The sequence below is a fragment of the Rhinopithecus bieti genome, unplaced genomic scaffold, assembly GCF_001698545.2.
Source record: "Rhinopithecus bieti isolate Rb0 unplaced genomic scaffold, ASM169854v2 scaffold_5846, whole genome shotgun sequence".
Classification (NCBI taxonomy): domain Eukaryota; kingdom Metazoa; phylum Chordata; class Mammalia; order Primates; family Cercopithecidae; genus Rhinopithecus; species Rhinopithecus bieti.
This window is the reverse complement of record NW_016805019.1, coordinates 370,655-397,398: the sequence shown is the minus strand read 5'-3', so window position 1 is coordinate 397,398 and position 26,744 is coordinate 370,655. Positions and strand designations below refer to the sequence as shown.

The window sequence follows — 26,744 nt, the reverse complement described above, 5'->3', positions numbered from 1 at the left end:
ACTGCACTCCAGCCTGGGCAACAGAGAGAGACTCCATCTCAAAAAAAAAAAAAAAGAAAAAAAAAAAAGCACAAAACAAGCCAGGATAAGAAAATGTCAGAAAGACAAAACTAGGTGCTCTAGGGCTCACATTTTTAAAAACATTGCATTTGCCTTGAGAGATATGAAACAGTGGGCATGACACTCTTGAATACATAAAATTGAGCTAGGTAGCAAAATGAGGCAGCATATTTACAGAGAGAAGAAACTGTATAAACAAAGCCATGGAGAAGCAAGTCCAAGGAATACTGTAGGTCAACAAGCAAGGCAATTTGGCTGGTTTGCCCTGAGCACAGAAGGGATACACAAAGGAAGACTGGAAAGATAAACTGGGACCGTGTAGTACCTTAGGTTGACACACTGAACTTTATTCAATTCAAAAGCTAATGAGGCACTTTGAGAGGGCTCGAGCCAGGGAATTATAGAATAGGAAGTTCAGGCCCAGAGTATCATTAGAATATCCTTTCTGCTCAGAATTTTGTAGTTATTTTTCAGAATGAGACGTGCTCGTGTGATGGAGTACAATCTTGACAGTGATGGAACTCATGTATTTTCCACGATGATAAAAATGGAACTTCCGGAGTTTGTCCATTGCCCTATATAAAAATAAACTAGTTTCCTTACTTATTCTGTAATGAATGGGGATCTAAGTCAAGGAGGAAGAAGAACACAAAGTAAATTACAGTATACTCTTCCTTTGCCACATAGCCATTAAAATGCCATGAAATAAAGCAAAAGTGAATGTGAAAGGCAGCCTTTTAAATAGAGAACTCATAAGTTAACATGCATCTGAGAGGTACATGGAGAAATGGAAAATTTTGCTTTGGTAAAAAACAGGACTGACAAATAGACACAATAAAAAACAAAAAAGGGGATATCACCACTGACCCTACAGAAATAAAAACTACCATCAGAGAATACTATAAACACGTCTATGCAAATAAACTAGAAAATCTATAAGAAATTGATAAATTCCTGGACACATACACCCTCCCAAGACTAAACCAGGAAGACGTCGAATCCCTGAATAGACCAATAACAAGTTCTGAAATGGAGGCAGTAATTAATAGCCTACCAACCAAAAAAAAGCCCAAGACCAGACTAATTCACAGCTGAATTCTATCAGAGGTAAAAAGAGGAGCTGGTATCATTCCTTCTGAAACTATTCCAAACAACTGAAAAGGAGGCACTCTTCTTGAACTCATTTTATGAGGTCAGCATCATCCTGATACCAAAACTTGGCAGAGAGACAACAAAAAAAGAAAGCTTTAAGCCAATATCCCTAATGAACATCGATGCGAAAATCCTCGGTAAAATACTGACAAACCAGATCCAGCAGCACATCAAAAAGCTTATCCACCACAATCAAATCAGCTTCATCCCTAGGATTCAAGGTTGGCTCAACATATGCAAATCAATAAATGTAATCCATCACATAAACAGAACCAATGACAAAAACCACATGATTATCTCAAAAGATGCAGAAAAGGCCTTTGATAAAATTCAACATCCCTTTATGTTAAAAACTCTCAATAGACAAGGTATTGATGGAATATACCTCAAAATAATGAGAGCTATTTATGACAAACCCACAGCCAATATCATACTGAATGGGCAAAAGCTGGAAGCATTCCCTTGAAAACTGGCTCAAGACAAGGATGCCCTCTTTCACCACTGCTATTCAACATAGTATTGGAAGTTCTGGCCAGGACAATCAGCCAACAGAAAGAAATAAAGGGTATTCCGATACGAAGAGAGGAAGTCAAATTGTCTCTGTTTGCAGATGACATGATTCTATACTTAGAAAATCCCATCGTCTCAGCCCCAAACTCCTTAAGCTGATAAGTAACTTCAGTAAAGTCTCAGGATACAAAATCAATGTGCCAAAAAATCAGAAGCATTCCTATACATCAACAACAGACAAGCAGAGAGCCAAATCATGAATGAACTCCCATTTACAATTGCTACAAAGAGAATAAAATACCTAGGAATACAACTTACAAGGGATGTGAAGGACCTCTTCAAGGAGAACTACAAACCACTGCTCAAGGAAATCAAAGAGGACACAAGTAAATGGAAAAATATTCCATCCTCATGGATAGGAAGAATCAATACCATTAAAATGGCCATACTGCCCAAAGTAATTTATAGATTCAATGCTATTCCCTTCAAACTACTACTGACATTCTTCACAGAATTAGAAAAAATTAAAAAAACATGAATTAAAATTTCATATGGAACCAAAAAAGAGCCCATATAGCCAAGACAATCCTAAGCAAAAGGAACAATGCTGGAGGCATCATGCTACCTGACTTCAAACTATACTCCAAGGCCGCAGTAACAAAACAGCATGGTACTAGTACCAAAACAGACATACAGACCAATGGAACAGAACAGAGACAGAACAGAGACCTCAGAAATAACAACCACATATCTATCAACAACCATCTGATTATTGACACACCTGACAAAAACAAGCAATGGGGATTCTCTATTTAATAAATGGTACTGGAAAAACTGGCTAGCCATATGCAGAAAACAGAAACTGAACTCCTTCCTTATACTTTATACAAAACTCAAGATGGATTAAAGACAAGTGTAAAATCCAAAACCATAAAAACTCTAGAAGAAAACCTAGGCAATATAATTCAGGACATAGACATGCGCAAAGACTTCATGATTAAAACACCAAAAACAATTGCAACAAAAGCCAAAATTGACAAATGGGATTATAATTAAACTAAAGAGCTTCTGCACAGCAAAAGAAACTACCATCAGAGTGAACAGGCAACCTATAGAATGGCAGAAAATTTTTGCAGTCTACCCATCTGACAAAGGTCTAATATTCAGAATCCACAAGGAATTTAAACAAAATTACAAGAAAAAAACAACCTCATCAAAAAAAAAATGGGCAAAGGATATAAACAGACACTTCTCAAAAGAAAACTTTTATGTGGCCAATAAACATATGAAAAAAAGCTCACTGATCATTAGCAAAATGCAAATCAAAACCACAATGAAATACCATCTCACACTGGTGAGGCTGTGTAGAAATAGGAACTCTTTTACGCTGTTGGGAAGAATGTAAATTAGTTCAACCATTGTGGAAGACAGTGTGGCAATTCCTCAAGGATCTAGAACCAGAAATGCCATTTGACCCAGCAATCCCATTACTGGGTATATACCCAAAGGAATATAAATCATTCTACTATAAAGACAAATGCACACATATGTTTGCTGCAGCACTGTTTACAGTAGCAAAGACTTGGAACCAACCCTAATGCCCATCAATAATCAACTAGATAAAGAAAATGTGGTACATATAAACCATGGAATACTATACAGCCATAAAAAGGAATGAGATCGTGTTCTTTGCAAGGACATGAAGCTGGAAGCCATCATCTTCAGCAAACTAACACAAGAACAGAAAACCAAATACCGTATGTTCTCACTCATAACAGGGAGCTGAACAATGAGAACACATGGACACAGAGAGGGGAACAACACACCAAGGCCAGTTAAGGGATGGGGGACTAGGGGAGGGAGAGCATTAGGATAAATAGCTACTGCATATGGGGCTTAAAACCTAGATGACAGGTTGATAGGCAGCAAACCACCATGGCACATGTATATCTAGGTAACAAACCTACATGTTCTGCACTTGTATCCTGGAACTTAAAGTAAAATTTAAAAATAAAATAAACAGGATTGAAGGGAATTAGAAGCCAAATTCACATGTCTGTATGAACCAGTTCTGTTTTCATAGCAATCTTCTGAACATCACCACACATCTGTCAGCAGTACAGAAGCCCTCGAAAGGCATGGCCAACGGCACTTACCAAGTTGTGTTTTGTACTAAGGACAACTCTAAGTCTAGGACATTGAAATATTTTAATGAACTTAATAAAACATGCTTGTTTTTAAAACGTGTTCAAATGTGTTCAAAGCTACTACAAAGCAACCAATGGGTTTCATGACCTGAATCTTTTCTGTATGAAGAAAATATATATTTCTATGGAAAATAAAAGTTTCTCTGGGAGAACTGGGTCTAGCCAGGTTTTCTCAAACTGTATTCCAATGACACCTGCATCAAGACCACTAGAGATGATTAAAATGCAGGTACCAGGACCTCCTCCAGACCTAAAAATCATAATATATGAGTATAAAGACTGGTGATCAGAATGTTTTAAAACTTCCCAGTTGACTTGCATATATCCTAAACCTTTTGAATCTATGGTCACCCAGAAGGATACTAAAGCAAAACAAAATGGGTTGGCTGAGACAAAGAGTTTGCTGTAAACTCATAGATTGCTATGAAAAGAGAACCTCTGAATTCTGACTCTTTTCATGAACAAAACTTAAAAGAATGAGCAGCATATTTATATTTGCACCCTCAGAATGAAGCAGAGCATCTGGAAAATAGCAGAATAATCAGAAAAATATTTGTCGATTTCAACTGAGCAGCATGGTCATGAAAGGCATAGTTTATAATAACTAGCATACTTTTTAACATCCACATTTCCTCTCCTCTTCCCAGCCTTCTCCACAGAAAGAGAATACTTACTGTATTGTCAACAGTGTTTGCACCAGGACCTATGTTTTGCTTTTTATTCTTGGTAGTGAGCCATGCATCCCCCCATACCTACAGCTTAATGGATCCACAGGGTTGATGCTAGAAAGTACAGATAAAGCTTCCCACACTTTTCTCTTAGTTACACTTTGACAAACAGTATCTGTTTCCTTTCTCATAAATACTAACTTATGTGGTATTTGACATTTACCTTTTCCCTTTTTACAGAAAAAAATTCACAGATAACCATCTTGCTATACACATCTGTATCTCACAGACTAGAAAGAATTTTTTCAGTTGTTAGTCAAATAAGCATTATGCCTTTGGCAGAGTTTCAAATGATGTGAGTTTTAAGCAGCTAATTAGTCCTTTTGGTGACAACTAATTACTCATAGTGTGTTTATAGCAAAAATTGTTTTATAAATGCAATTGTCACTTCTATTGACACTTTCCTTCTCATTGGAATCTACAAGTATAATAAAAATAATTTATTTTGACCAATTCCATCTTTAAAAAAAAAATAAAACAAAAATAAAACCTCAGTCCTGAAGTACTCTTAAAATTGTAAAAGTATCATCTTTATGAAAAAACTAATATCTACTTCTCCTGAACTAGCAGCCTTTTCAAGCCTTGTCTTTGTTTCTTTCTATGCCGTACAGAAATTGTTGTCAGGTGAGGAATTACCAAGAAGTGAAATGACATTATAAATGTCATAGGTCAGTACATAGGTAAGGAAGAAATGCTGTCTAGAAAGCAAGCTAACTTTTTGACCAAAACATTCTTGTTATATATCTGTTTTTGTCAATTCTCCTGCTTAATGTGCATACCTTCCTAACAAAAAAGTAACAAAGAAAACTTAGAGGTTACATGTTCAGCAAAAGATGTGCAATATTCCATGTCTAGAGAAAATATTGTGATTCATGAAAAAAAAAAGTTCAAAAAGAAATTGAAATGTATTATATCCCGACAAATTATACTCCCTTATGGCCTTGTATTTCTTTAGGAGCACAAAACAAATCTCAGGCTTGAGTCCAAAGTCTAAAAGGATCATAAGGTGGCATGCATTACAAAAACATTAAACCATCCTTTAGCTTGTGGTGCACCTTGCATTATACTAAAGTGTGAATATAAAAACAGAATTGAACATTTGGGAAAAGTTCCATGCTTGGAGGCTAAGTTGGTTTTCTTTTACAGGACTAAGTTCAACACCTTATAAGTGTCACCTTAATTCTTGCAAATCAGGTTCAGTTTCATGAAAAGCAATGTTCTTTACCAGCTCATAACTCATTTTGGGTTCTGTCTGTCTTTATCAGAAAGAGTAGCATTTTTTTTTACTTTCCATGGTCATGCAGGTAGAGAGTAGCTCTCTGCTTTAATTGTCAGAATAAAAATGTTTTCTGAAGTTAAAAAGTGAGTTCAAAGGGATTTCAAATGTATTAGTGTCACAAGGTTATATAGTATCTCTGTTTCCCATTTTCTGTCCCATGCAGCTATTAAAGAAATATGACACATACAGACTTACTGACAAAGCTTTCATAAAAATAAAGCAAGAAATTTGAACTTACTAACCAGGTTAAAATACACGTTTTAAAATTGTATTTAAAAAAATTTTAGGAGGAAGGTGAACACAAGTATCATTTTGCTATCTTATTAAGGTACATTGAAAATGTGGCATGTAAAACAAATGAGTAAAGACCACCTCCAACAGACATTAGAAAAAAACTTCAAAATTTAAGAATGATTTTCATAAGTTTCTCAATCACCTAATGTTCTGATAAATTTTCAGGAGAAAAGAGGAAATTTAAGTCACAGTGTTGAAGTTACTATTAAAAAATAACCAGAAGGTTTAATTTTTAAAGTCTCATTTTTTTAGAAAGACCCAAAATGGTAAAAGGCTTATTTCCCAATTCCATGACTACATTAGTCTGCCGGAACAGATAGCTATTTTAAATCACTCACAAAATATTTTGTTTGCAAAAGTTCAAAGATTTAATATATGTTCAGGCAGAGTGAATAGAAATGCAAATATTCTTGATCGCAATGAAGCTTTTTATGTAAAAGCCTGCAGGATTTGTTCCATAGGATATTACTACTTCCACTTATTCATAGTTGTTAAGTAATTACATTTTTCTTTTTTATTGTATTAAATCTTAGTATAACTTTTTCTTTCAGCTCTGTCACATTACCTCAATAAATTTTCTTGAATATTTCTTTCAGTCTCTTCATGAATGACCTATTAAACTCATTATTATGATTATAGTAAACCATTGTTACCATTCATTCATATGACATTATATATTTTCCGAAAGTACTATTATCACATTAATTATTTTTATGATCTTTTTTATAGCAGCATAAATGCCACAAAGGTTTTCTTTGCCATTAAAAATCTCATGCAGAAGAATTCATTTGTCAACACTACCCAACAAAAATTATCTGCATTCACTTAAAGCAATAGCTTTACAAATACTCATTCTACATTTACATCCCAGACCAATACCGTCTAACCTGCAGAGTTCAAATTTGTTTTATTATAAAAAATGTCCCACACTTGCTGTGATTTTCTTTCAATGCATGGATTCAATCTAGGTCAGCTGCTTTCATAGGAAGAGTCAATTTTCTCTAGCCAAGAGTTAAAGATTTTTCTTAAAGGAGGTGTTTTATATTGGGAATAATGGAACTAAAGAATGTGAAAAAGGGCTTGAGAAACATACAGGTTATGTTATTCAACATCAGTCTTATTGCACCAACATGGGTATATGGCAGCTATTGATGTTGAATGTATTTTTTGTTATGAAATATATGAAAATTTCAGGGAAAAAATGCTCAAGTCTTGCTGATAACACATCCTCCAGTATGTATTAATATAATGAGGGTTTGAGGGATATGTCCCAAATCCAAAAACATGCCATGAATTGAAACCCTGCGCAGACTACTTAAGGAAAAAAACTAGCATCGTTGTGATTATACTGCCCTCTAGTGTCAAAATAAATGTTATTTACACTGAAGTTCATTTGCTTTTTTCAGATCAGCATTTTCATGACACATTTGTCCAACTATGGGAATGACCGACTGGGATTATATACATTTGTTAATCTGGCCAACTTTGTGAAGAGCTGGACCAACCTGCGACTTCAGACTCTGCCTCCAGTACAACTGGCCCACAAGTATTTTGAGCTGTTTCCTGATCAGAAAGACCCTCTCTGGCAGGTAAAATTAATTCAATCATTGATATAACCAATTAATTCCAGGAACATAATTCTGTGAGATATTCCAAATGTGAAAAGTGAAGCCACCTGAAAAAACCTGCATTTTGGAAATGTTAGTAAATTTGAGAAACTACTCCTTCCTAAACTGTAGTCTTTTATCATTGCTACATATTGCACCCAATTCCCTGTTCCCTTGCGCATTGGAAATCATGGGATTCAGAAAGTTCAGTGACGGATTCAGTGGATATAATGTCTTCAATCAGGAGTGAGAGATAAATCTACAGGTTGCAATAGGCTAGAAGAGTAGAAGATGGTAAACAGGTCGTTTGTTAGGCAGGTAGCCTTTGAACACATGTCCATATCTCTAATGACTAAACCATATTAAAGGATCTCTGAGAAAAGTTCAGAACTGACATCTGCCTTCTGAACCATGAAGTACACCAACAGCCAACAGCCACCGAATGTGGACAGCTTTCAGAAGTATTAATTGGGAATTAATATGGGGGAAAGCATTTCATGGGAAAATCACTGAGCTTCTTAAGATAAAATACCACATGAATATGGCATATTCAGATGACCCTGGGGGTAACCTAGATTTCAAAGCATAGACTTTTATGTATCATAGAATTAATTGCAGGAACAACTTTGAATTTAAATTGTCCACTCCATGATCTGTGAAAAATAATAATCTTGGCAAATAATTACATATTGCTTACTATATGTCAGACTGGGCACTTTACATGTATTAACTCATTTAATCCTCATAACTACCTTACGTGGTAGGTACAGTTACGATTTGCATTTTACAGATGAAGAAACTGAAGCACAGAAAGGCTGAGTCAATTAAGCAAGGTCACACAGCTAGTGTGTGGCAGAGCAGGAATCAGTTGTAGGACATCTGGCTTCAAAAGTTGTGCTTCCTAATCACTGTTTTCAACGCTACTAGAGTTACAGACAGAGCTAATGGTAAAAGAGTAACAATCATCAGAAGTAGACCTCAGTAAATTTTTACCACAGATTGAATTTGTTAACTCTGAACTTTATATTCAATGCATTCAGCTTTCAACTGTAAGTTGATTACCTCCTGAGCACACACAGGTAACTCCATAATATAACTGCACATTTAGCAGGTTAAGGTTGGTGGTTGTGGACTTATGACTGCATATTACTTTTCCGTTGTTTTAACAAGCATCTTTTCATTTTAACAAGCATCTTTTCATTTTAACTACCACAAAACATCACCAAATGTTAGCCAATGGAAAGACATGCAATTTTCCTGCTAATTTAACCTCACTTTTAAACTGAAATCATTATTTCAGGTGACAAGTTTTAAACTATTTTTTCAGAGGAACAGCCAAAAGAATACTCTCACTTTAGTCTTAACATCTGTTGCTTATTAAAATAAGCAGAAGTCTTATTTAACTTCACATACCTATGGTATTAACTGACTAAAATAAAAGTGGTACTGTTTGCCCATTCCTGAAATAATATTAAAGGTACTGTAATTCTTCCTCCTTTTCTACATAATATATACTTTGTTCTTAAAATGAAGGGTGTTCTAAGTAGGACTTGTGTGGTGGATGTTGGCGTTAAATATTATAGACCAAAAGCAGAATCCCTAAGGTTCACCCTCATTATTCCCTTTTGCTAAAACTTAGGACTTTCTAGCATCATAGCCTATAAAATTATGTTTTTAGATACACATTCATCAAGCTTTGATGGCAGCTGAGAGGTATCTGCTCTTTAGATAGTAGTATTTTTGCCAGATCCCTATCCCTTTGAAGCACAGCTGGAAAGTTCAAAGTTACTTAGAATAAAGATCTGACAACTTATATTTCAGTTATATGTTGAATACTAAGTGTGTATCATCTTTTAGGTTAGCAGGAAGCATAATCTCTGCCCAGTAAACTATTTTAAAAATAAATAGAACTGCTAGTAGCCAATTAAACTGTTCATGCTTTGAGACTGTTTACCCACAGTGGAAATACTGCGTCTCTCCAGCCTCCTCTGTAGACTCTCAACATCAAGATGGAAGGGAGTTATTCAGAACTTCCATGATGCCACTTCAGGGCTTTCATTTTTTTAAAAGAGCCTATTTTTTTTATCCCAGCGTTTCCTGGTATACTTTTAAAGAACACAAGTTGGAAAAGCTGGCACACAATGGACACATTCATGAAAAAAATACATCTCTATGTTCTTCTCCCATTTAGAATCCTTGCGATGACAAACGCCACAGAGATATTTGGTCTAAAGAAAAAACTTGCGATCGCTTACCAAAATTCTTGGTAATAGGACCCCAGAAAACTGGTGAGAACTTTTTATGTTATGATTAACCAGTGTAAAATTTCTGATGACTAGTTATTGTCACAATAAGTTTGTAAACCTCCCATAACTGCTAATGAATGAATGACGTTTTTCTCTGACATAATTTTCATTTAGCTCAGTAATGTACCTAAATGCTTAACAAAGTGTTTTTTAGGTGAAAAGAATAAAACAGATGTCACACTGTTCAAATATCCAGCAGTCAATTTGGTAGCACTTTTTTTTCCCCAAATGTTTTAATTGAAAAGTATTTAATTAACACTTCTAAAATCAAAGCTAATCAGTGACAGGATTATATCAAAAGTCAAGAGGGACACAGATAAGTACCTATAACTCTTTATAATAAATCCCTGCTAGAAAAATAGTCCCTTAGGCTGCCATTTTCCTAATATTGTTTATTTGTAAACTTTCTTGCAGAGATGACTATTTTTTAAAAGTCTAAAACATATTTCACAAGCAGAATTCCTAGACATACACAAAACTTTGTGCTAAGAAAGGTGTTTATTCATACCCAGGAGAAATCTTTTGCACCTTTTCTTAAAAATGATGTGCAATTTTTTTCCCCATAAACTTTTTTTTTTTTTTTTTAAGACGGAGTCTCGCTCTGTCTCCCAGGCTGGAGTGCAGTGGCAGTGATCTTGGTTCACTGCAAGCTCCGCCTCTCAGGTTCACGCCATTCTCCTGCCTCGGCCTCTCGAGTAGTTGGGACTACTGGCGCCCGCCACCATGCCTGACTAATTTTTTTGTATTTTTAGTGGAGACCAGGTTTCACTGTGTGAGCCAGGATGGTCTCAATCTCCTGACCTTGTGATCTGCCCACCTCGGCCTCCCGAAGTGCTGGGATTACAGGAGTGAGCCACCGCGCCCGGCCTATAAACTTCTTGTTTCTAAGAATCAATATTAAAACGAAGCCTCATGGAAGCTTTAAACTACCAGACATTCATGCTATATCCTGCGTGATAAATTATTTGGGACCCTTGGTTACTGGCTTCACAGAAAACAGTGAACATCATATTGCTTGCTAAGGAGAATACATTTCCTCTCCTCATTGATCTAGAAATAACTGAGGAAAATTCTGTGCAATGTACACAGGGAGTTTAGCATGTTCATCTTTTTCCTTAATGTCATTTGCAGATATCGATCTGAAAACAATAATAAATATGGCAAATGCTTATAATTTTCTTGTCATTTATTTCACTTGTCCTTATCTATCTAAAGTGAAAAGACAACTAGGAAAACATTTAAACTAAAATCTCTTCAGTGAACTCCCACTGTCATCACATAAATTTGTCAAGACTGATCACATCCTGAAGGCTTGGTAGCATTTTGCTTTAAAAAGTCCTGCAGTATTCACTTCCCTCGTGTTGTGCTGGATATGCAGACATTTTGATATCATGGTTAGATGGTAGAATTATCACTTGTCCTCTTAAACTCAATTGGGTTTCCAAGTGTTTGTTACAATTTGGATATGGCATTTGTCATTGGAAAAGACCTTTTATAGAAACTGATACTTTTTTATAGAAATTGATTTTTCCCAGTTTTGTTGTATATAATTTACATGCAATAAAATCCACCCATTTTGAATGTACAATTAGCTGAATTTTGAACATTGCACACAGTTGTGTCCACCACCACATTCAAAGCACAGAACAGTTGTCAGCCTAAAAAAAATTTATCCTTGTCCTTTGCAGTGTATCCCCCCCGATCCCCACCACATCCCCAGCCACAAGCAACTACTTTCTACCACTACAGTTTTACCTTTTCTAGAACTTCATGTAAATGGAAGCATGTAGTGTGTAGTCTTTTGTATCTGACATCTTTCATTTAGCATAATACTTTTGAGATTCATGTTGCTGTATATATCCGTATTTTGTGAAATTGATTTTTTAATTAAAGTATTTTCTCATATCAGTGACATGAGAATTAAATAGCTTCATTTTTAACTGTACTTTTGTCAAAAGTATTTTTCTGGGCCAGGCGCGGTGGCTCATACCTGTAATCCCAGCACTTTGGGAGGCCAAGGTGGGTGGGTCACCTGAGGTCAGGAGTCCGACACCAGCCTGACCAATATGGTGAAACTCCATCACTACTAAAAATACAAAAATTAGCGAGGCGTGGTGGTGTGCACCTGTAGTCCCAGGTACTCAGCAGGCTGAGACAGGAGAATTGCTGGAACCTGGGAGGCAGAGGTTACAGTGAGCCAAGATTGCATCACTGCACCCCAGACTGGACAACAGAGTGAGACTCTGTCTTGAAAAATAAAAAGTATTTTTCTGGATAATTTTGCACAGATTTCTAGTTATCGATATTCAAATATTTCAGTGTTAAGACTCACAAAAAATATAAAACTGAAGATTTATAGATGGTTATTTAAATGTGTGTCTATGATTATGTAGTTGAGTTACCACTCACAAAATATATATGCAGGACAGTTTATTCAGACCCAAGAATATGTACAGGCAAAGACAGAATTCAGAAACCACAACTTAACAGTTTTTTAACACTGATACATTTCATTATGCCTTTTACTGACTATGCAAAATAATTAGATTACATCCATTTTTTCTGTTTGTCTAATTAATGCTGATCATGAAACGCTATTAAAAGTGAACAAATGTATTTAATATAATTCTTAAAATAAGATTCAGAAAATAATATTTTCAGTTGATCTAAGAAAGGAATTAATCTCTCTGCTTTTTTTCTCACATTATAATGGCAATACTTATTTCCAAAATATTTATTATTTTAATTTTACAAATTCCTCATGCATTTTCTGGATTATATCTCATGTGTATAATTGAGATTTAAATGTATTTAATGTATTTATTTATTATAATTCTAAGTTATATCTCAATAAAGTTTTATCTGAAAATGCCTTTTAGCTATTCAGATATGGCACTCTTTAGGTGATTTCACCTAGGTTACCTCGCTAATCCTCATAGAACACTGATAGCTAAGTATTTTCTTCCCCACTACATAGATGGAAAAACTAAGACTCAAGAGAGGTTAAATAATTTTTGTTCAAATTCACACAGCTGGTAAGTACAAGAATAAAAATCTTGATCCTAGAATTTACCTGACTTCAAAGAACATGCTCTTTCTACTTTACTATGGATTTCATGTAATGGAGCTTTTTTCCTCCAATAAATTTTATATATTGCTTCACAGTTATTCTAAGTCAGTGATTCTCAAGGGTGGTTGCCAGAGCAGCAGCATAAGCATCACCAGAAAACTTATTAGAAGTGCAGGCCGGGCGCGGTGGCTCACTCCTGTAATCCCAGCACTTCGGGAGGCCGAGACGGGTAGATCACGAGGTCAGGAGATCGAGACCATCCTGGCTAACATGGTGAAACCCTGTCTCTACTAAAAATACAAAAAAATTAGTCAGGTGTGGTGGCGGGCGCTTGTAGTCCCAGCTACTCGGTAGGCTGAGGCAGGAGAACGGCGTGAACCCGGGAGGTGTAGCTTGCAGCGAGCCGAGATTGCGCCACGGCACTCCAGCCTGGGTGACAGAGCCAGACTCCTGTATCAAAAAAAAAAAAAAAAAAAAGAAGTGCAGATTCTTGGGTTATAACAAAGACTTGCTGAATCAGAGATACTGGGATAGGGCTGTGCTATCTGTGTTTTAACAAGCCCCCCAGATGAATCTGATACATGCTACTTAGAGGAGCACTGTTTTAAGGCAAGCTTGTGAAGCACATTTTTACTTTGTATATCATAGATTATTATGTTTTATTCCCTATAATGATCTATGATTACAAAGTGTTCATTGTTTGGTTCAGATATAATCTAGGAAGACTACCTCTTTCAATTCATTTTTTAAGACAATATTGTTGTTGACAGTTATTTTAACAATTTTTCTATTGTATAGATAAGTAAATAAATATTAAAGAAAGCTTAATTTATAAATACTTAAATAGTATTTATTTACTTAAATATTGCCATATTTGTACCATTTAAGTAAATAAACACTAAAATACTACCTTACTTCCATATTAATACTATTTAAGGACTGGGCACAGTGGCTCATGCCTGTGATCCCAGCACTTTGGGAGGCCTAGGTGGGTGGATCATCTGAGGTCAGGAGTTCGAGACCAGCCTGGCCAACATGGTGAACCCCTGTCTCTACCAAAAATACAAAAATTATCTGGGCATGGTGGCGGGAGCCTGTAATCACACCTGCTCGTGAGGCTTAGACAGGAGAATCGCTTGAGCCCAGGAGGCAGAGGTTGCAGTGAGCCCAGATCATGCCACTGCACTCCAGCCTGGGCAACAGAGCAAGACTCCATCTCAAAAATAATAATAATAATAATAATATTTAAATAAATACTAGCATATTAATGCTATTTAAGTAAATACTAGACTATCATATTAATACTATTTATACTATTATTTAATTAGTACTATTAATAATACCATATTAATACCATTTAAGTAAATAAATACTACAGAAAGTTTATCTGGGCCGGGCACGGTGGCTCACTCCTGTAATCCCAGCACTTTGGGAGGCTGAGACGGGCAGATCACAAGGTCAGAAGATCAAGAGCATCCTAACTAACACGGTGAAACTCCGTTTCTACTAAAAATACAAAAAAAAATAGCAGGGTGTGGTGGTGGGTGCCTGCAGTCCCAGCTACCCAGGAGGCTGAGGCAGGAGAATGGAGTGAATCCGGGAGGTGGAGCTTGCAGTGAGCCGAGATCCCGCCACAGCACACTCCAGCCTGGGGGACAGCGCGAGATCCCATCTCAAAAAAAAAAAAAAAAAAAAGAAGTGCAAATTCTTGGGTTATAACAAAGACTTGCTGAGTCAGAGATACTGAGATAGGGCTGTGCTGTAATTACACTACTATTATTTAATTAGTACTATTAATAATACCATATTAATACCATTTAAGTAAATAAATACTATTTATCATAGTAATCTATGATACACAAAGTAAAAATGTGCTTCACAAGCTTGCCTTAAAACAGTGCTCCTCTAAGTAGCATGTATCAGATTCATCTGGTGGGCTTGTTAAAAGCTCACTGCACTCCAGCCTGGGGGACAGAGCGAGACTCCATCTCAAAAAAAAAAAGAAAGAAAGCTTATCTGAAAAATAAGAAAATTCAAAGTTTTGTACAAATGGCAACATGACATAATTACTAAGCAAAATTAGGGTAGTAATTTCTCCAAGTGAGAGAAATATTACAAGGCCATGTCTTATTACTATCGCTAGCTGTTGACTTGGAATATAATTATCAAGTCCTGCTCCACAGATTGTACAACAGTGTAAATAATAGTATATTTCTCTCTTAGGGGTAGCCAACATGTAGAAATGCTTTTATATTATGATCTTTTAAACACAGTCATAGTTACAAATATTAAATACATGGCTAAACCTTTGACAAACTGAACCCAAACTGCCTTACTTTCTCTTGTACCAGAATAACTAAGCTGCACCCTTTATCTCCTCATTTAGTCTTATAAAACACTAATTGTACGGTTTATGACATTGCTCACTTTTTGAAAAATCACACCCTTGCTCCCCAATAGTCACAAATACATATGCGTACCTGTGATATACCGTTCTCTTCCCCAGTAAATGCAAATTCTGTAAGTTATGTCGCTAAGAAAGGGCACTTTTTTTTCAAATTTAGCAATTTACACAATTTTTGATACTACTTTTATAAAAATATAAGTACATTCAAGCTTAAGCAAACTTGTGGAAAGATTAAATTCTGTCTTGAGTTTAATTAGCTTTCATAGGCCTCAAGAAGAACTTAATATGAGAATCCAAGTATTGATTTTGGTAATGTAATATATTAAATAATAATATCTTTCATTTATATAGTGCCTTATTACTGTCAAAATGTCTTCAGGTACATGTCTTTTCATTCTCAGAGAAAATCTATGAAATAAGTAGGCAGGTGATTTTCCATTAAGAAAGCTGAGACAGGCCAAGAGAGGTGGCTCACTCCTGTAATCCCAGCACTTTAAGAGGCCGAGGCAGGAGGATTGCAAGAGCTCAAGTGTTCAAGACCAGCCTGAGCAACATAGCGAGACCTCATCTCTACTAAAAAATTTTTAAAAATTTTAAAATTAGCCTGGCACAGTGGTGCATGCCTGTAGTCACCGCTACTTGGGAGGCTGAGACAGGAGGATCCCATGAGCCTGGTGTCAAGGTTGTAGTGAGCCATGATTGCACCACCACACTCCAGCCTAGGCAATATAGTAAGACACTGTCAAAAAAAAGAAGAAAAGAAGGAAGAAAGGAAGGAAGGAAGGAAAGAAGGAAGGAAGGAAGGAAGGAGAAAGGAAAAGAAAAGAAAACTGAGACAAACAGAAGCTAAAAGACAAAGTCACAGACAAATCAGTCATTGAACTGAGATTGAAAGCCAGTTCTCTCAATCCCTGCAACAGGCCTATTTTCACACCACACTATCTCCATTTTTTTAGAACCTGCTTCTGTTAAACTGCTGATTATCCATTCAAGTTATTTCAAGGAGTAGTTGTAACAACTCTGTTTGGATCATTGTAATATTTATTAATGACTTTAAAGTGCTAATCATAGGAAATTGTGTTTTCATTTAATTAATTTCTGAACCTCTATTATCTTTCCAGGTACCACTGCTTTGTATTTGTTCCTGGTTATGCATCCTTCCATCCTTAGTAACTCCCCCAGCCCAAAAACCTTTGAGGAGGTACAGTTCTTTAATAGAAATAACTACCACAGGGGGATTGATTGGTAAGATGGGTTATTAGTATAAATCTAAAAGTTTATGTACTGTGCACAGTATAAACTTAGCACTAATATTTAGAAACATCTAAGTTTGTAGTCACAAATAAAAGTTAACCTCTGTGCCTTGGAAATTGATTGAATATCATAAAGGGGCTCAGAAATTTTTCAGAACAAACTCTTCTCAGTTTATAAAGAGACTTGTTTCCCCAAGAAGATCACATGAAATTTCAATTGTCATTAATTTTCTTGATGGTAATTATAGATATTAAGTCAGAAGAATAGCATAATATTCAGAAATTTAATTCCTCTCTACCAGTAAGGGAAAAAAATTTTCATATCTTTTCTTCTTGTGCACTTTTATTAAGTGATACTGTAGCCAATATGTGTACTTTTCTATTTTCTTTGGCACATAAAAGGAAAATAAATAAATAAAACTAGAAACGTTTGTATATTACGTGAGTAATCAAAGCTATAAAAAAATATCAACAATACACAGAATTTAATGTTTGCCTTTGAATCAAAATTAGAAATATATCAACCATCTGAAGAAAACATTTAAAAAGTAAAAATGTCAGAATACACAAAATACAGTCATGTAGTAGAGATAGATGGTACAAACTAACATGTTAACCATAAAATGTATCTAAAGGTCTTGCTATGAAGGTGTAATGCTGGACAGAGAGTGGTATAAATGAGTGAATTATAATAATTCTACAGCTAAATAGATTTTGCATGTATTTTAGCATAGTCATATATATCTCTGTTGTCAGATTGCATGATCTCGATTTTATAATTATCAACCCCCTGAGGAGCTGCTTATGAGAAGTCAGAATAGAAAAGAAAAGGAATGGATTGAGTATAATTTGAGCACCTACTAGGATTTAAGTATATCTCACTGCCAATTTTTCAATTCAGGTTTTGATATTTTGATTAATTGTGTGGTGTTAAATAACAACTGGAAAATCAAGAAACCATCAACAGTGGCCAGGCACAGTGGCTCACATCTGTAATCCCAGCATTTTGGGAGGCTAAAGTGGGTGGATCACCTGAAGTCAGGAGTTTGAGACCAGCCTGAGCAACATAGGAAGACCCCATCTCTACCAAAAATACAAGAATTATCCAGGCATGGTGGTGTGCACCTGTAGTCTCAGCTAATTTGGGAGGCTGACATGGGAGGATCACCTGAGCCCATGGAGGTTGAGGCTGCCGTGAGCTGTGATTGCACTACTGCACTCCAGCCTAAGCGACAGAGTGAGACCCTGTCTCAAAAAAAGAAAAGAAAGAAACCATCGACTACTTCAGCTGTATTTGACCACTGACTCAAATATATATGCCAGTATATAATTATAGAATAAAATGATGTTAACATCAGGACTAAAAGGACTGAATAAAAACTGCTTTGGAGGTGGACAGGAATGTATTAGTATTACATTCCTGTCAATAATTGGATTCTCTAGGACTTTTTTTTCAAAAAACATATTTTGAAAATTTATGGTAAAAAATTATTGCAAGAGTTATTCTTAATTTTTTACCATAAACCTTTCAAAAATATGTTTTGATCATCATGTGGCTAGGTACTCTGATAGGAACAAAAAGTCTGGCCAGGCACACAGGCTCACCCCTGTAATCCCAGCACTTTGGGAGGCCGAGGCGGGCAGATCATCTGAGGTCAGGAGTTTGAGACCAGCCTGGTCAATGTGGCAAAACTCGTCTCTACTGAAAATACAAAAAGTAGCTGGACATGTTGGTAGGCACCTGTAATTCCATCTACTCAGGAGGCTGAAGCAGGAGAATCACTTGAACCTGGGAGGCAGAGGTTGTAGTGAGCTGAGATGGTGCCATTGTACTCCAGCCAGAAGGAGACTCTGTCTCCAAAAAAAAAAAAAAAAAAAGTAAGAAATACTCAGGGTCAACCCAAATAACAAATAAATGAATAAATGTGGAGTATTGCAAAAAACATTCCATTTTTCAGGTAAAAGAAAATGCTGAAGTTTTATGTTTTATAGAAGTAGAAAACCTTAAGGGAGGCATTTGCTTTTAACCTCCGCATTGTTAAAACACTTCCAGTTTGCTCACTAACTCTTTGAATAACCTGAATTTACATTCCCTAAATGTGAGCCTATTTGTGGAGCTTCCAGGTCCCATACTAAAAATATGAATCTTTTCTTTGCTTCTCTGTTCATCAAACATCTTTCAAGTGCCTGTAAGTGCCAGCCACTACACTAGAAAGATGCGGACATATAAGCCAACGAGCTGTGCCCTGCCCTCTCCATGAGCCCCTGGAGCCTGGCAAAATCAACACATTATAGGTCCAAGATCCAGACTTGCTTGAGGAGGTTTTCAAAGCCTAAACTGTTGCAGATATAAAAGACTTCTAGCTAGGTAGGGCAGGTTTAAGAAGCTAAAATTTCTGCTCTTTTTTGTGATTTTGAAGCCTTTTCAGAACAAGCAGGTTTGAGACAAGCTTGGACCAAATAAGATACCACTAGACACTTGAAATAATCTTAGCACTCCTGGAACCAGTGTGAGCTTCTACATAAGAAGTATCCTGAAATTTGGCACTTTCTGTAAATAGAATGTACACCAGAACAAATAGCACATCAAACCTTCCAGAAATTTTTGTATATCTCTTTCTCCCTAAAAGGGTGCCAGAATTACATATCACCAACAAGCCAATTCCAGACAACATGAAAGGATTTCTTTACTGCTCTGAATCTCAAGATATGACTGTGTTGCACCAGCTAAACTTTGCAATATGTTAACAACTGGAATTCTACCAGAAGCTTTATCATGTTTGAGGATATGATCTCAGTCAAAAATCTAACAACATCTCATGTGATCTTTTGGTCAAAAGAAAACAAGACACTGTAAAAAACAGGTCATTTCATGAATATTAATGACTTTTTTGTTGAGTAATTATTGAATTACCTTGTCTTGGTAGCCCAGTGTGATAATGGCTTATGAATTGAAGGGGGTGGCAATGGAGGCTGAGGCCATTATTATAAAATATAAGAATTCCTAGAAGCTATATTTTTACAGTCGCTCTAAAAAACGTTCTAAAAGACGTTCCTTAGTGCTTCAGAAATATTTCTTATCATATGCTGAATTAGTTGTATTTGACAACTTTTATTCAGGTGGAACATTAAATGAAATCCTACATTTCAGTGCTTGAAACTATAGATATCCCTGTGTTCATTCTGCTGGTAATTTGAATTCTGTCTACCGGTGAGGATATAGAACATGACCTTGGGAAATTTGTTAGGATTTTATATTTGGAATATACAAACTTTTAAAACTTCTCTTATAATTATACTAAAGAGAGACATAAGTGGCTCTATATGAGAAAAAGTAAGCAAATAAGCAATATTTATACCAGATATGCTCTGCATCTTTGACACTATGTGAGTAAACATAATACCAGCACAATACATTTGTGGAAAAGAAATTATTTCACTTGCAATAAAGTAAAAAATATTTTCTCTAAATCCTTTTAAAATGTCTGAACTGAACATATCATCTGTTTTAATACAATTTTCTTTTTGAGTACTTGAAATTTTCTCTGTACAGTGTTTCTACATTTAGACACATTTGAGATAGCTAGCTTGATCACTGTTGCAGTTTGATCATTCTGTGTCTACGTGTTTGTTATCACTTATATTTTTTCCTGAAATTAAGCAAAACATAAAGAAAATATACTTAGAAAAATATCTTCCAAACACATTATTAGTGTTCTGGATATTTTTCTCTTGCTAACTATAGAGGAAAAATGCTGTAAAGAAAAAAGCTTTTGTTTAGGAAACACATGAATTTGCGGGACACTTCAACATCTTTGGTCACCAGAATATGAGTATAAACCAGAATCTTATTTTGAGAAAAATATTCCTTTTCTAGGTATATGGATTTCTTCCCAGTCCCATCTAATGTCACCACTGACTTTTTGTTTGAGAAGAGTGCCAATTACTTCCACTCAGAGGAAGCCCCTAAAAGAGCTGCTTCTCTGGTTCCCAAAGCCAAGATTATCACCATTCTCATTGACCCTTCAGACCGAGCATACTCCTGGTACCAGGTAAGGAAAATGCAAATAAAATCCAATCATTGTTTTTAGCAATGCCCACTACATCAGGTTTTCACAAAAGAGATTTGCTAGTTGTGTGATATCTACAGAAAAATGGACAAGTTTATCTTGATTTCCACTGAGAAATTTCCTCCATTAAGTTTTGTCCTTATTTTATTAACTTAATCACTTCATTTAATAAAATGTATTAATGCAATAAGAAAACTAAATTAAAATATAACAAAATATTATGTACTTTTTTATATCTCTGCTTCTATATATCTGCATTTTAAAGGTAATAATTTAAAATCATTATTTTTTCATCTGATACATGTGTACTCTATAAAGAGTCAGATAGCAACAATTTCAGGCTTTGAGGGTTGTACAGTCTCTGTTGCAACTCTACCATTTTATTTCAAAAGCAGCCATAGACAATATGTTAATGCATAAGCATTCCTGTGTTCCAATAAAACTTTACTGAATAGGCAGTAGGCCATAGACTGCTGACCCTGACTCTAAAAGAGCTTAAACAACTGCTTGTACTAAAGAAACAGCTTAGTGGCAAAACTAATATATATAAGAATCTTTAGGCTGGGCCTGGTGGCTCATGCCTGTAATCCAAGCATTTTGGAAGATGGGAAGATTGTTTGAGCCCAGGAGTTCAAGACCAGCCTGGGCAACATAGGGAGACTCTGTCTCTACAAATAAAGAAAATTAGCCAGGCATGGTGGCACACACCTGTGGTCCTAGCTACTCGGAAGGCTAAACTGGGAGGATCGCCTGAGCCTAGGGGGCTGGGGCTGCAGTGAGCTGTGATTGCACCATGTACGACAGCCTAGGTGACAGAGGGAGACTCTATCTCCAAAGAAAAACAAGAAAGAAAGAAAAGAAAAGAGAAAAATTCTACATCCCTGAGATCCTAACACATCTAAATGTTTCTTGTATACTCGTTGCCATTGTTTTCTGATGTTGGTTAGAACCTTGCACAGAAATGCTCACTTTGAAATAACTTAACAAACTCTAGTAATAATATATATATCAAATACACTTCTAATAAATCATTGCAAAAAATAGGAAACAATCTTTTAAAACTTGTTTCGGTGATAGTTTAACCACCAGTTGGAAGGGTTCAATAAGCAGCAGTCAAAATTAACATAATAACATAGTAAAATTGATGGAGTCAGTGTCTTTAGTCTCTAGGACCCTTAGTTCTCATTTCTCAGGTTTGCAATTTTAAAAAATGCTTTCCTGCTGTTCATGCGTTTATCCATTCATCAAATAATATGCTACCATATGCAAAGTTTTTTTCTAAGTGTGATTTGAAAAATAAATGTGATGCTATACTTGAAATTGCTTTCAGCCTAATTGGAGAAACATGTATAAACAAGCATATAAATTAGAAAGTAATAATCAATTGACATACAGACTCCTTCAGAACGACAAAGCCCACCTGACAAAGACCAGCTGGGAAAGGACAGATTAATTCATGGCTGTCGCAGAGAAGCCCAAACACCAGAACCATGGGGCACTTTCTTAAATAAGGGAAAGATATGTAAGGAGAGAAATTTAGGTAAAATTAAAATGAAGAAGTGTTTTCATAGGTGCAAAGCAGAGCTATGTAAAGGAGTTATCATCAGGTCAGTGCTGAAAAGCAGACTGAGGGTCCTATTTTCTTGGAAACGATAATGTTAAGACAAATGCAGAATGTTCTATGTACGAAAACCTCTAATCTGAAATCTGCAAGTAGGCTGGATATATGAATGCTTCCCTGTGTTAAAGTGACCCACATAGCTTAGATCCTCCCTACAAGAGTGGGATGTTCCATTCTTACTGATTTGATTTAAAACAGCTAAGTTCTTGACAATTACAATATTAGAGAATAAAGTTGCTCATTACTGAGTCCTTTTGCTACTTAACAAAAGCAGTTGTTGAAGTTCACAAGAGGAAGAACAGATTGTTGGAAAAGGTTTTGTGGCAGGAACATAGTAGGGAAAGGTCACAAAAAGCAGATGAAATCTTAGATAGGCATTTTTATAATAATCTGAATAATAGGGAGTGGAGACATCCTGGAAAGCTAAGATCCATAAAAATCCATAATTCTATACTAATCATTCATGCCAAACCTGAAGCCATCTTTTAAATCAAAACATACAGCAAATTGCAAATTGCCTGATTTGATTTTGCAACTTTTACCTTTTCCACTAAGTATCTGGAGAAAAGAAAAATAAGCCTTAATTGACGCCAAGAAAATGAAGAAAATTGGAGTTTGGCAACCACTTCGTCCCTGAAAAATATAGAATTTACAGAAAAAGAAGGCTTTAAGGCTGCCAGCTAACAAAATGTCCTAAATATTACAAATAAATCACAGTGGCAAAATGCAGGCCTTAACAAAGTCTAGCAGAGTTTGTAGTCCAGTGATTTGAATCTCAGTTGCAGAAAATTTGCTATTCAACTAGATGTGGTAAACATCCACCAGCTCACCACTAAGCCTGAATATTTATTGGCCAATTTAAAGAAAAGGTGATTTCCTCAAACCCATGGGCCTGAGCCTGAGCCATTATGAAACACTTTCCTATTTGGATTGCTACTTTCTGCATTTTCTGCACAATAAATGATTCTGATTCACCGCAAAGGTTACCATTAGATAAAATAATCTTGGCTTTTAGATACCAGGGAATGTATGATAAAAGCTGTGGATTTCAGATAATGTGCATGTCAGACTTTCTAGTACTTTCTTCATTTAAAAGAGCTGATAGGCCTTTTCTAATCTAAAACTGCATTACTAGATGGAGCAAAACTATTTGGCAGAGATAGTAGAGTGCTTGTCTATTATGGATATTCACTGGACACTATACATGGTTTGCTTATGAGCGGGAATGGGGCCATTAACACAGTTTTCAAAAGTTTACTTTCACAATAAAATACGTACACTAAAGAAACAACTCAGTAATGTTGGTGAAGGAATCCTATCAATAAGAATTCAACTTCTACCAGATAAATTCTCCAAAACTTACTCCCATAAGTATCATAACTTCAAATCCGGAGGCTCCAAGCAAACATTTTCATCAGTTATTAATTTCAAAATAAATAACTCTCCAGCAGTGAGGCACTTCTTTCTTTAGCTTTGAGACTTGTCACAAAGATTGGTTTTTAATTATTTACGCCTATGGCTCAGATTAGTTTAATCATCCACCTTTTCATCATAGCATCAACGATCACATGAAGACCCTGCAGCTCTGAAGTTTAGCTTCTACGAAGTGATCTCAGCAGGGCCCCGTGCACCCTCGGAGCTCAGAGCCTTACAGAAGAGATGTTTGGTCCCGGGGTGGTATGCCAGCCACATTGAGAGATGGCTTGTTTATTTCCCTCCATTTCAGGTATGGAGTAATAAGGATTTACATCATGTTAGAATCTCATTAAGTTGATGACTTTGCCTTAAGGATAAGAAAATTTTCACTCGTTAAACTATTACTAGTTTTTCCTCTTTAGTTGTAAATAATGAGGCTGTGGCAAAGAAAATAGGCAGAAGTAGAAAACTGTTTAATTTTCTAAGAGTATTTCAGGATAATTCTCCTGCTGTATTTGCTGTGCATACCTTTCCTGATTGTAAAAAGCTTCGAAAGCTTTAGATCCCTGATTCTTTTCCTGAGAATAAAGTTTGAAAGAGAACCTCTTAACCAAAAAAGACAAATAATGTTTTGCTTAATTAAGTGCCATTATTTCCTTTTTGAACCCCCTTGCTGAATTTTTTATAAGTCCTATGTTTTTCTCAGTCCCTTGAATTTCTTCTGCCTGGCATCAACCTAGACTGCAAAATCAGCCAGGCCCTCATGGGATCGTGTAAGCAATCCAGTCACATCAAAGATGGTATATGCCTGTGAGTCTAGAGCCATGCTGTCCAAATACGATGACCACTGCCACATATGGCTATTTTAATTTATATTAAAATCAAATAAAATGAAAAGTTCAGTTCCTCAGTTGCTTTAGCCACATTTTAAGTGCTCGATAGCTACATGTTAGACCCAGCAGCTATAGAACATGTCCATCATCACAGAAAGTTCTATTGAACAATGCTGGTCTAGGCTAAATAGAAATATCAGAGAAGAGGTATGGATAGACAAGACCTACTTTGCAAGCTTTGTGTCCTTTAATCCTGGTCTCCTCTTATCTCGCTGGGTCCACCCTCCTTGGAGTAACAAGAAACTCCTCCTTAGTTTCTTGAGGAACTTTGTCCATGTTCAGGTTTCCTGAGAGTCTAACCTTATTCTCCACATGGATTATCAAAATATTTCTTCAACTTTTACAGTGCTATTCCTGAAAGGAATCATGAGAAATGACATGTTCTCTGTCATATTACATCTGAGTTTATTACAACCTTTCTTCTTTTCTATTGTACTTCCCAGCTTGAATGATGGGATCATTGCTTTGTCTGTTTTGAAAGTTGGTTTCCATTTGTGATTTTCTAGTCACATTTCTAAGCTCTCTTGGTATTTCAACTGCCTTTTTTGCTTTCATAGTGTGACTTCTCAGATTGCAAACCATGAGTGTACTTAATGGGTGTGATTTCTGGTTCCAGGTCATTAATGAAGATGACCTGGATTCTATCTAACACCAATGCATGCAATTTTACTCAGGACAGTGTCTCTCACTGAATGAGTTCAGAGTGCAGAAATTTTTCATTGTACAGTTTACATGTCTTTTTTCAATGTGCATTTTTTTAATTTGATAATTTAGTTGCTAATTATTGATGGGCAACAATTAAGAACTGATCCTGCTACAGTGATGGATGAAGTACAGAAGTTTCTAGGAGTCTCGCCTCATTATAATTACTCAGAAGCTTTAACGTAAGTTTATATTCTAATTAGTTTATTGATGTTTCAGCAGGGAATTGATTTCAAAGAAATTGCAGTTTGGTCATACAACTGTCAGGTTACCTGTTCCTTATATCCTGGTTATTTTTCAATTTGACATTAACCACCAAAAAAAAAATTCAACAGTGTGACAAAGAAATGTCCTAACCTAAATCCTGTGTTAATTCCTAATTGTACAAAGATTTCCCTGAAAGGAAAGTAGAGAAATAAAACAGTGGTAAATCTTAAAACAAACCACAAACCTTAAAAGAAGTTATCTGAAATAAGTTCATAAAGCCTGAGCCTATTTAACAGGCAATATGGGGCCTCTTGGAAGTATGAACAGGTGAGTAACTAAGTAGTTTAGGAACTGACTCTTCTCTCATTTATGTAATTTTCAGAAACAATATCATACAGCAAGAAATAGTCCATAGGTGGTTGAATAAGCAGAGAGAAATGTACTATTATTGCTCTTAAAACAAACATTCTTTTTTATGTTTTATTTTTTGCATCTTTGTCTTTATCCACCATTTGACCCTGTCACCTCTCCTTCAGAGTCCTCAGCAGTTAAAGCACTGGTTTGATTTTTCTGTTTGTTTGTATGTTTATTTGCTGGTTTCCTCTGATTTTCTTAGGTAACTGACTCTATAAGGTTCATGACTGGGGACCAGTAAGGCACTAGGGTTGAAGAAAGCAGTTACTCTCGGAGGTGTGCCCATGCCTGAGACTGAGTGCTGTGTCCTAGGTGCCTCTCTTATCTCACCCTAGTGCTGACTCTGGGCTTCACTTAGCATTTTTGAAGAAGACCTCTATCTTACTGTGTCCATTTGGAATGGCTGGCAATCAGATTTAGGAGAATTATATTTGTTCCTACCACAAGTGTAGAGCGACTGAAAGATACTGAGTTGGATTGGGTCATGGACCTGACTCACACCATAAGTTGGTTTTTTTTTTTTTAATTAGATGGACTGAGCCTTAAAA

At 35.9% G+C, this 26,744-nt stretch overlaps 1 protein-coding gene across 3 annotated transcripts in view; it reads left to right on the top strand.

Annotated features, from left to right (window-relative positions):
* LOC108528882 (bifunctional heparan sulfate N-deacetylase/N-sulfotransferase 3) overlaps positions 1-26,744 on the top strand; it is a 220,154-nt gene that overhangs the window by 175,802 nt on the left and 17,608 nt on the right. For all 3 annotated transcript variants that reach the window (XM_017870891.1, XM_017870890.1, XM_017870889.1), the window contains exons 7-12: positions 7,637-7,819; positions 10,029-10,125; positions 16,742-16,865; positions 20,751-20,925; positions 24,120-24,290; positions 25,648-25,757. In XM_017870891.1, coding sequence (XP_017726380.1) covers positions 7,637-7,819; positions 10,029-10,125; positions 16,742-16,865; positions 20,751-20,925; positions 24,120-24,290; positions 25,648-25,757 — 860 coding nt within the window. The remainder of the gene's footprint in view (positions 1-7,636; positions 7,820-10,028; positions 10,126-16,741; positions 16,866-20,750; positions 20,926-24,119; positions 24,291-25,647; positions 25,758-26,744) is intronic.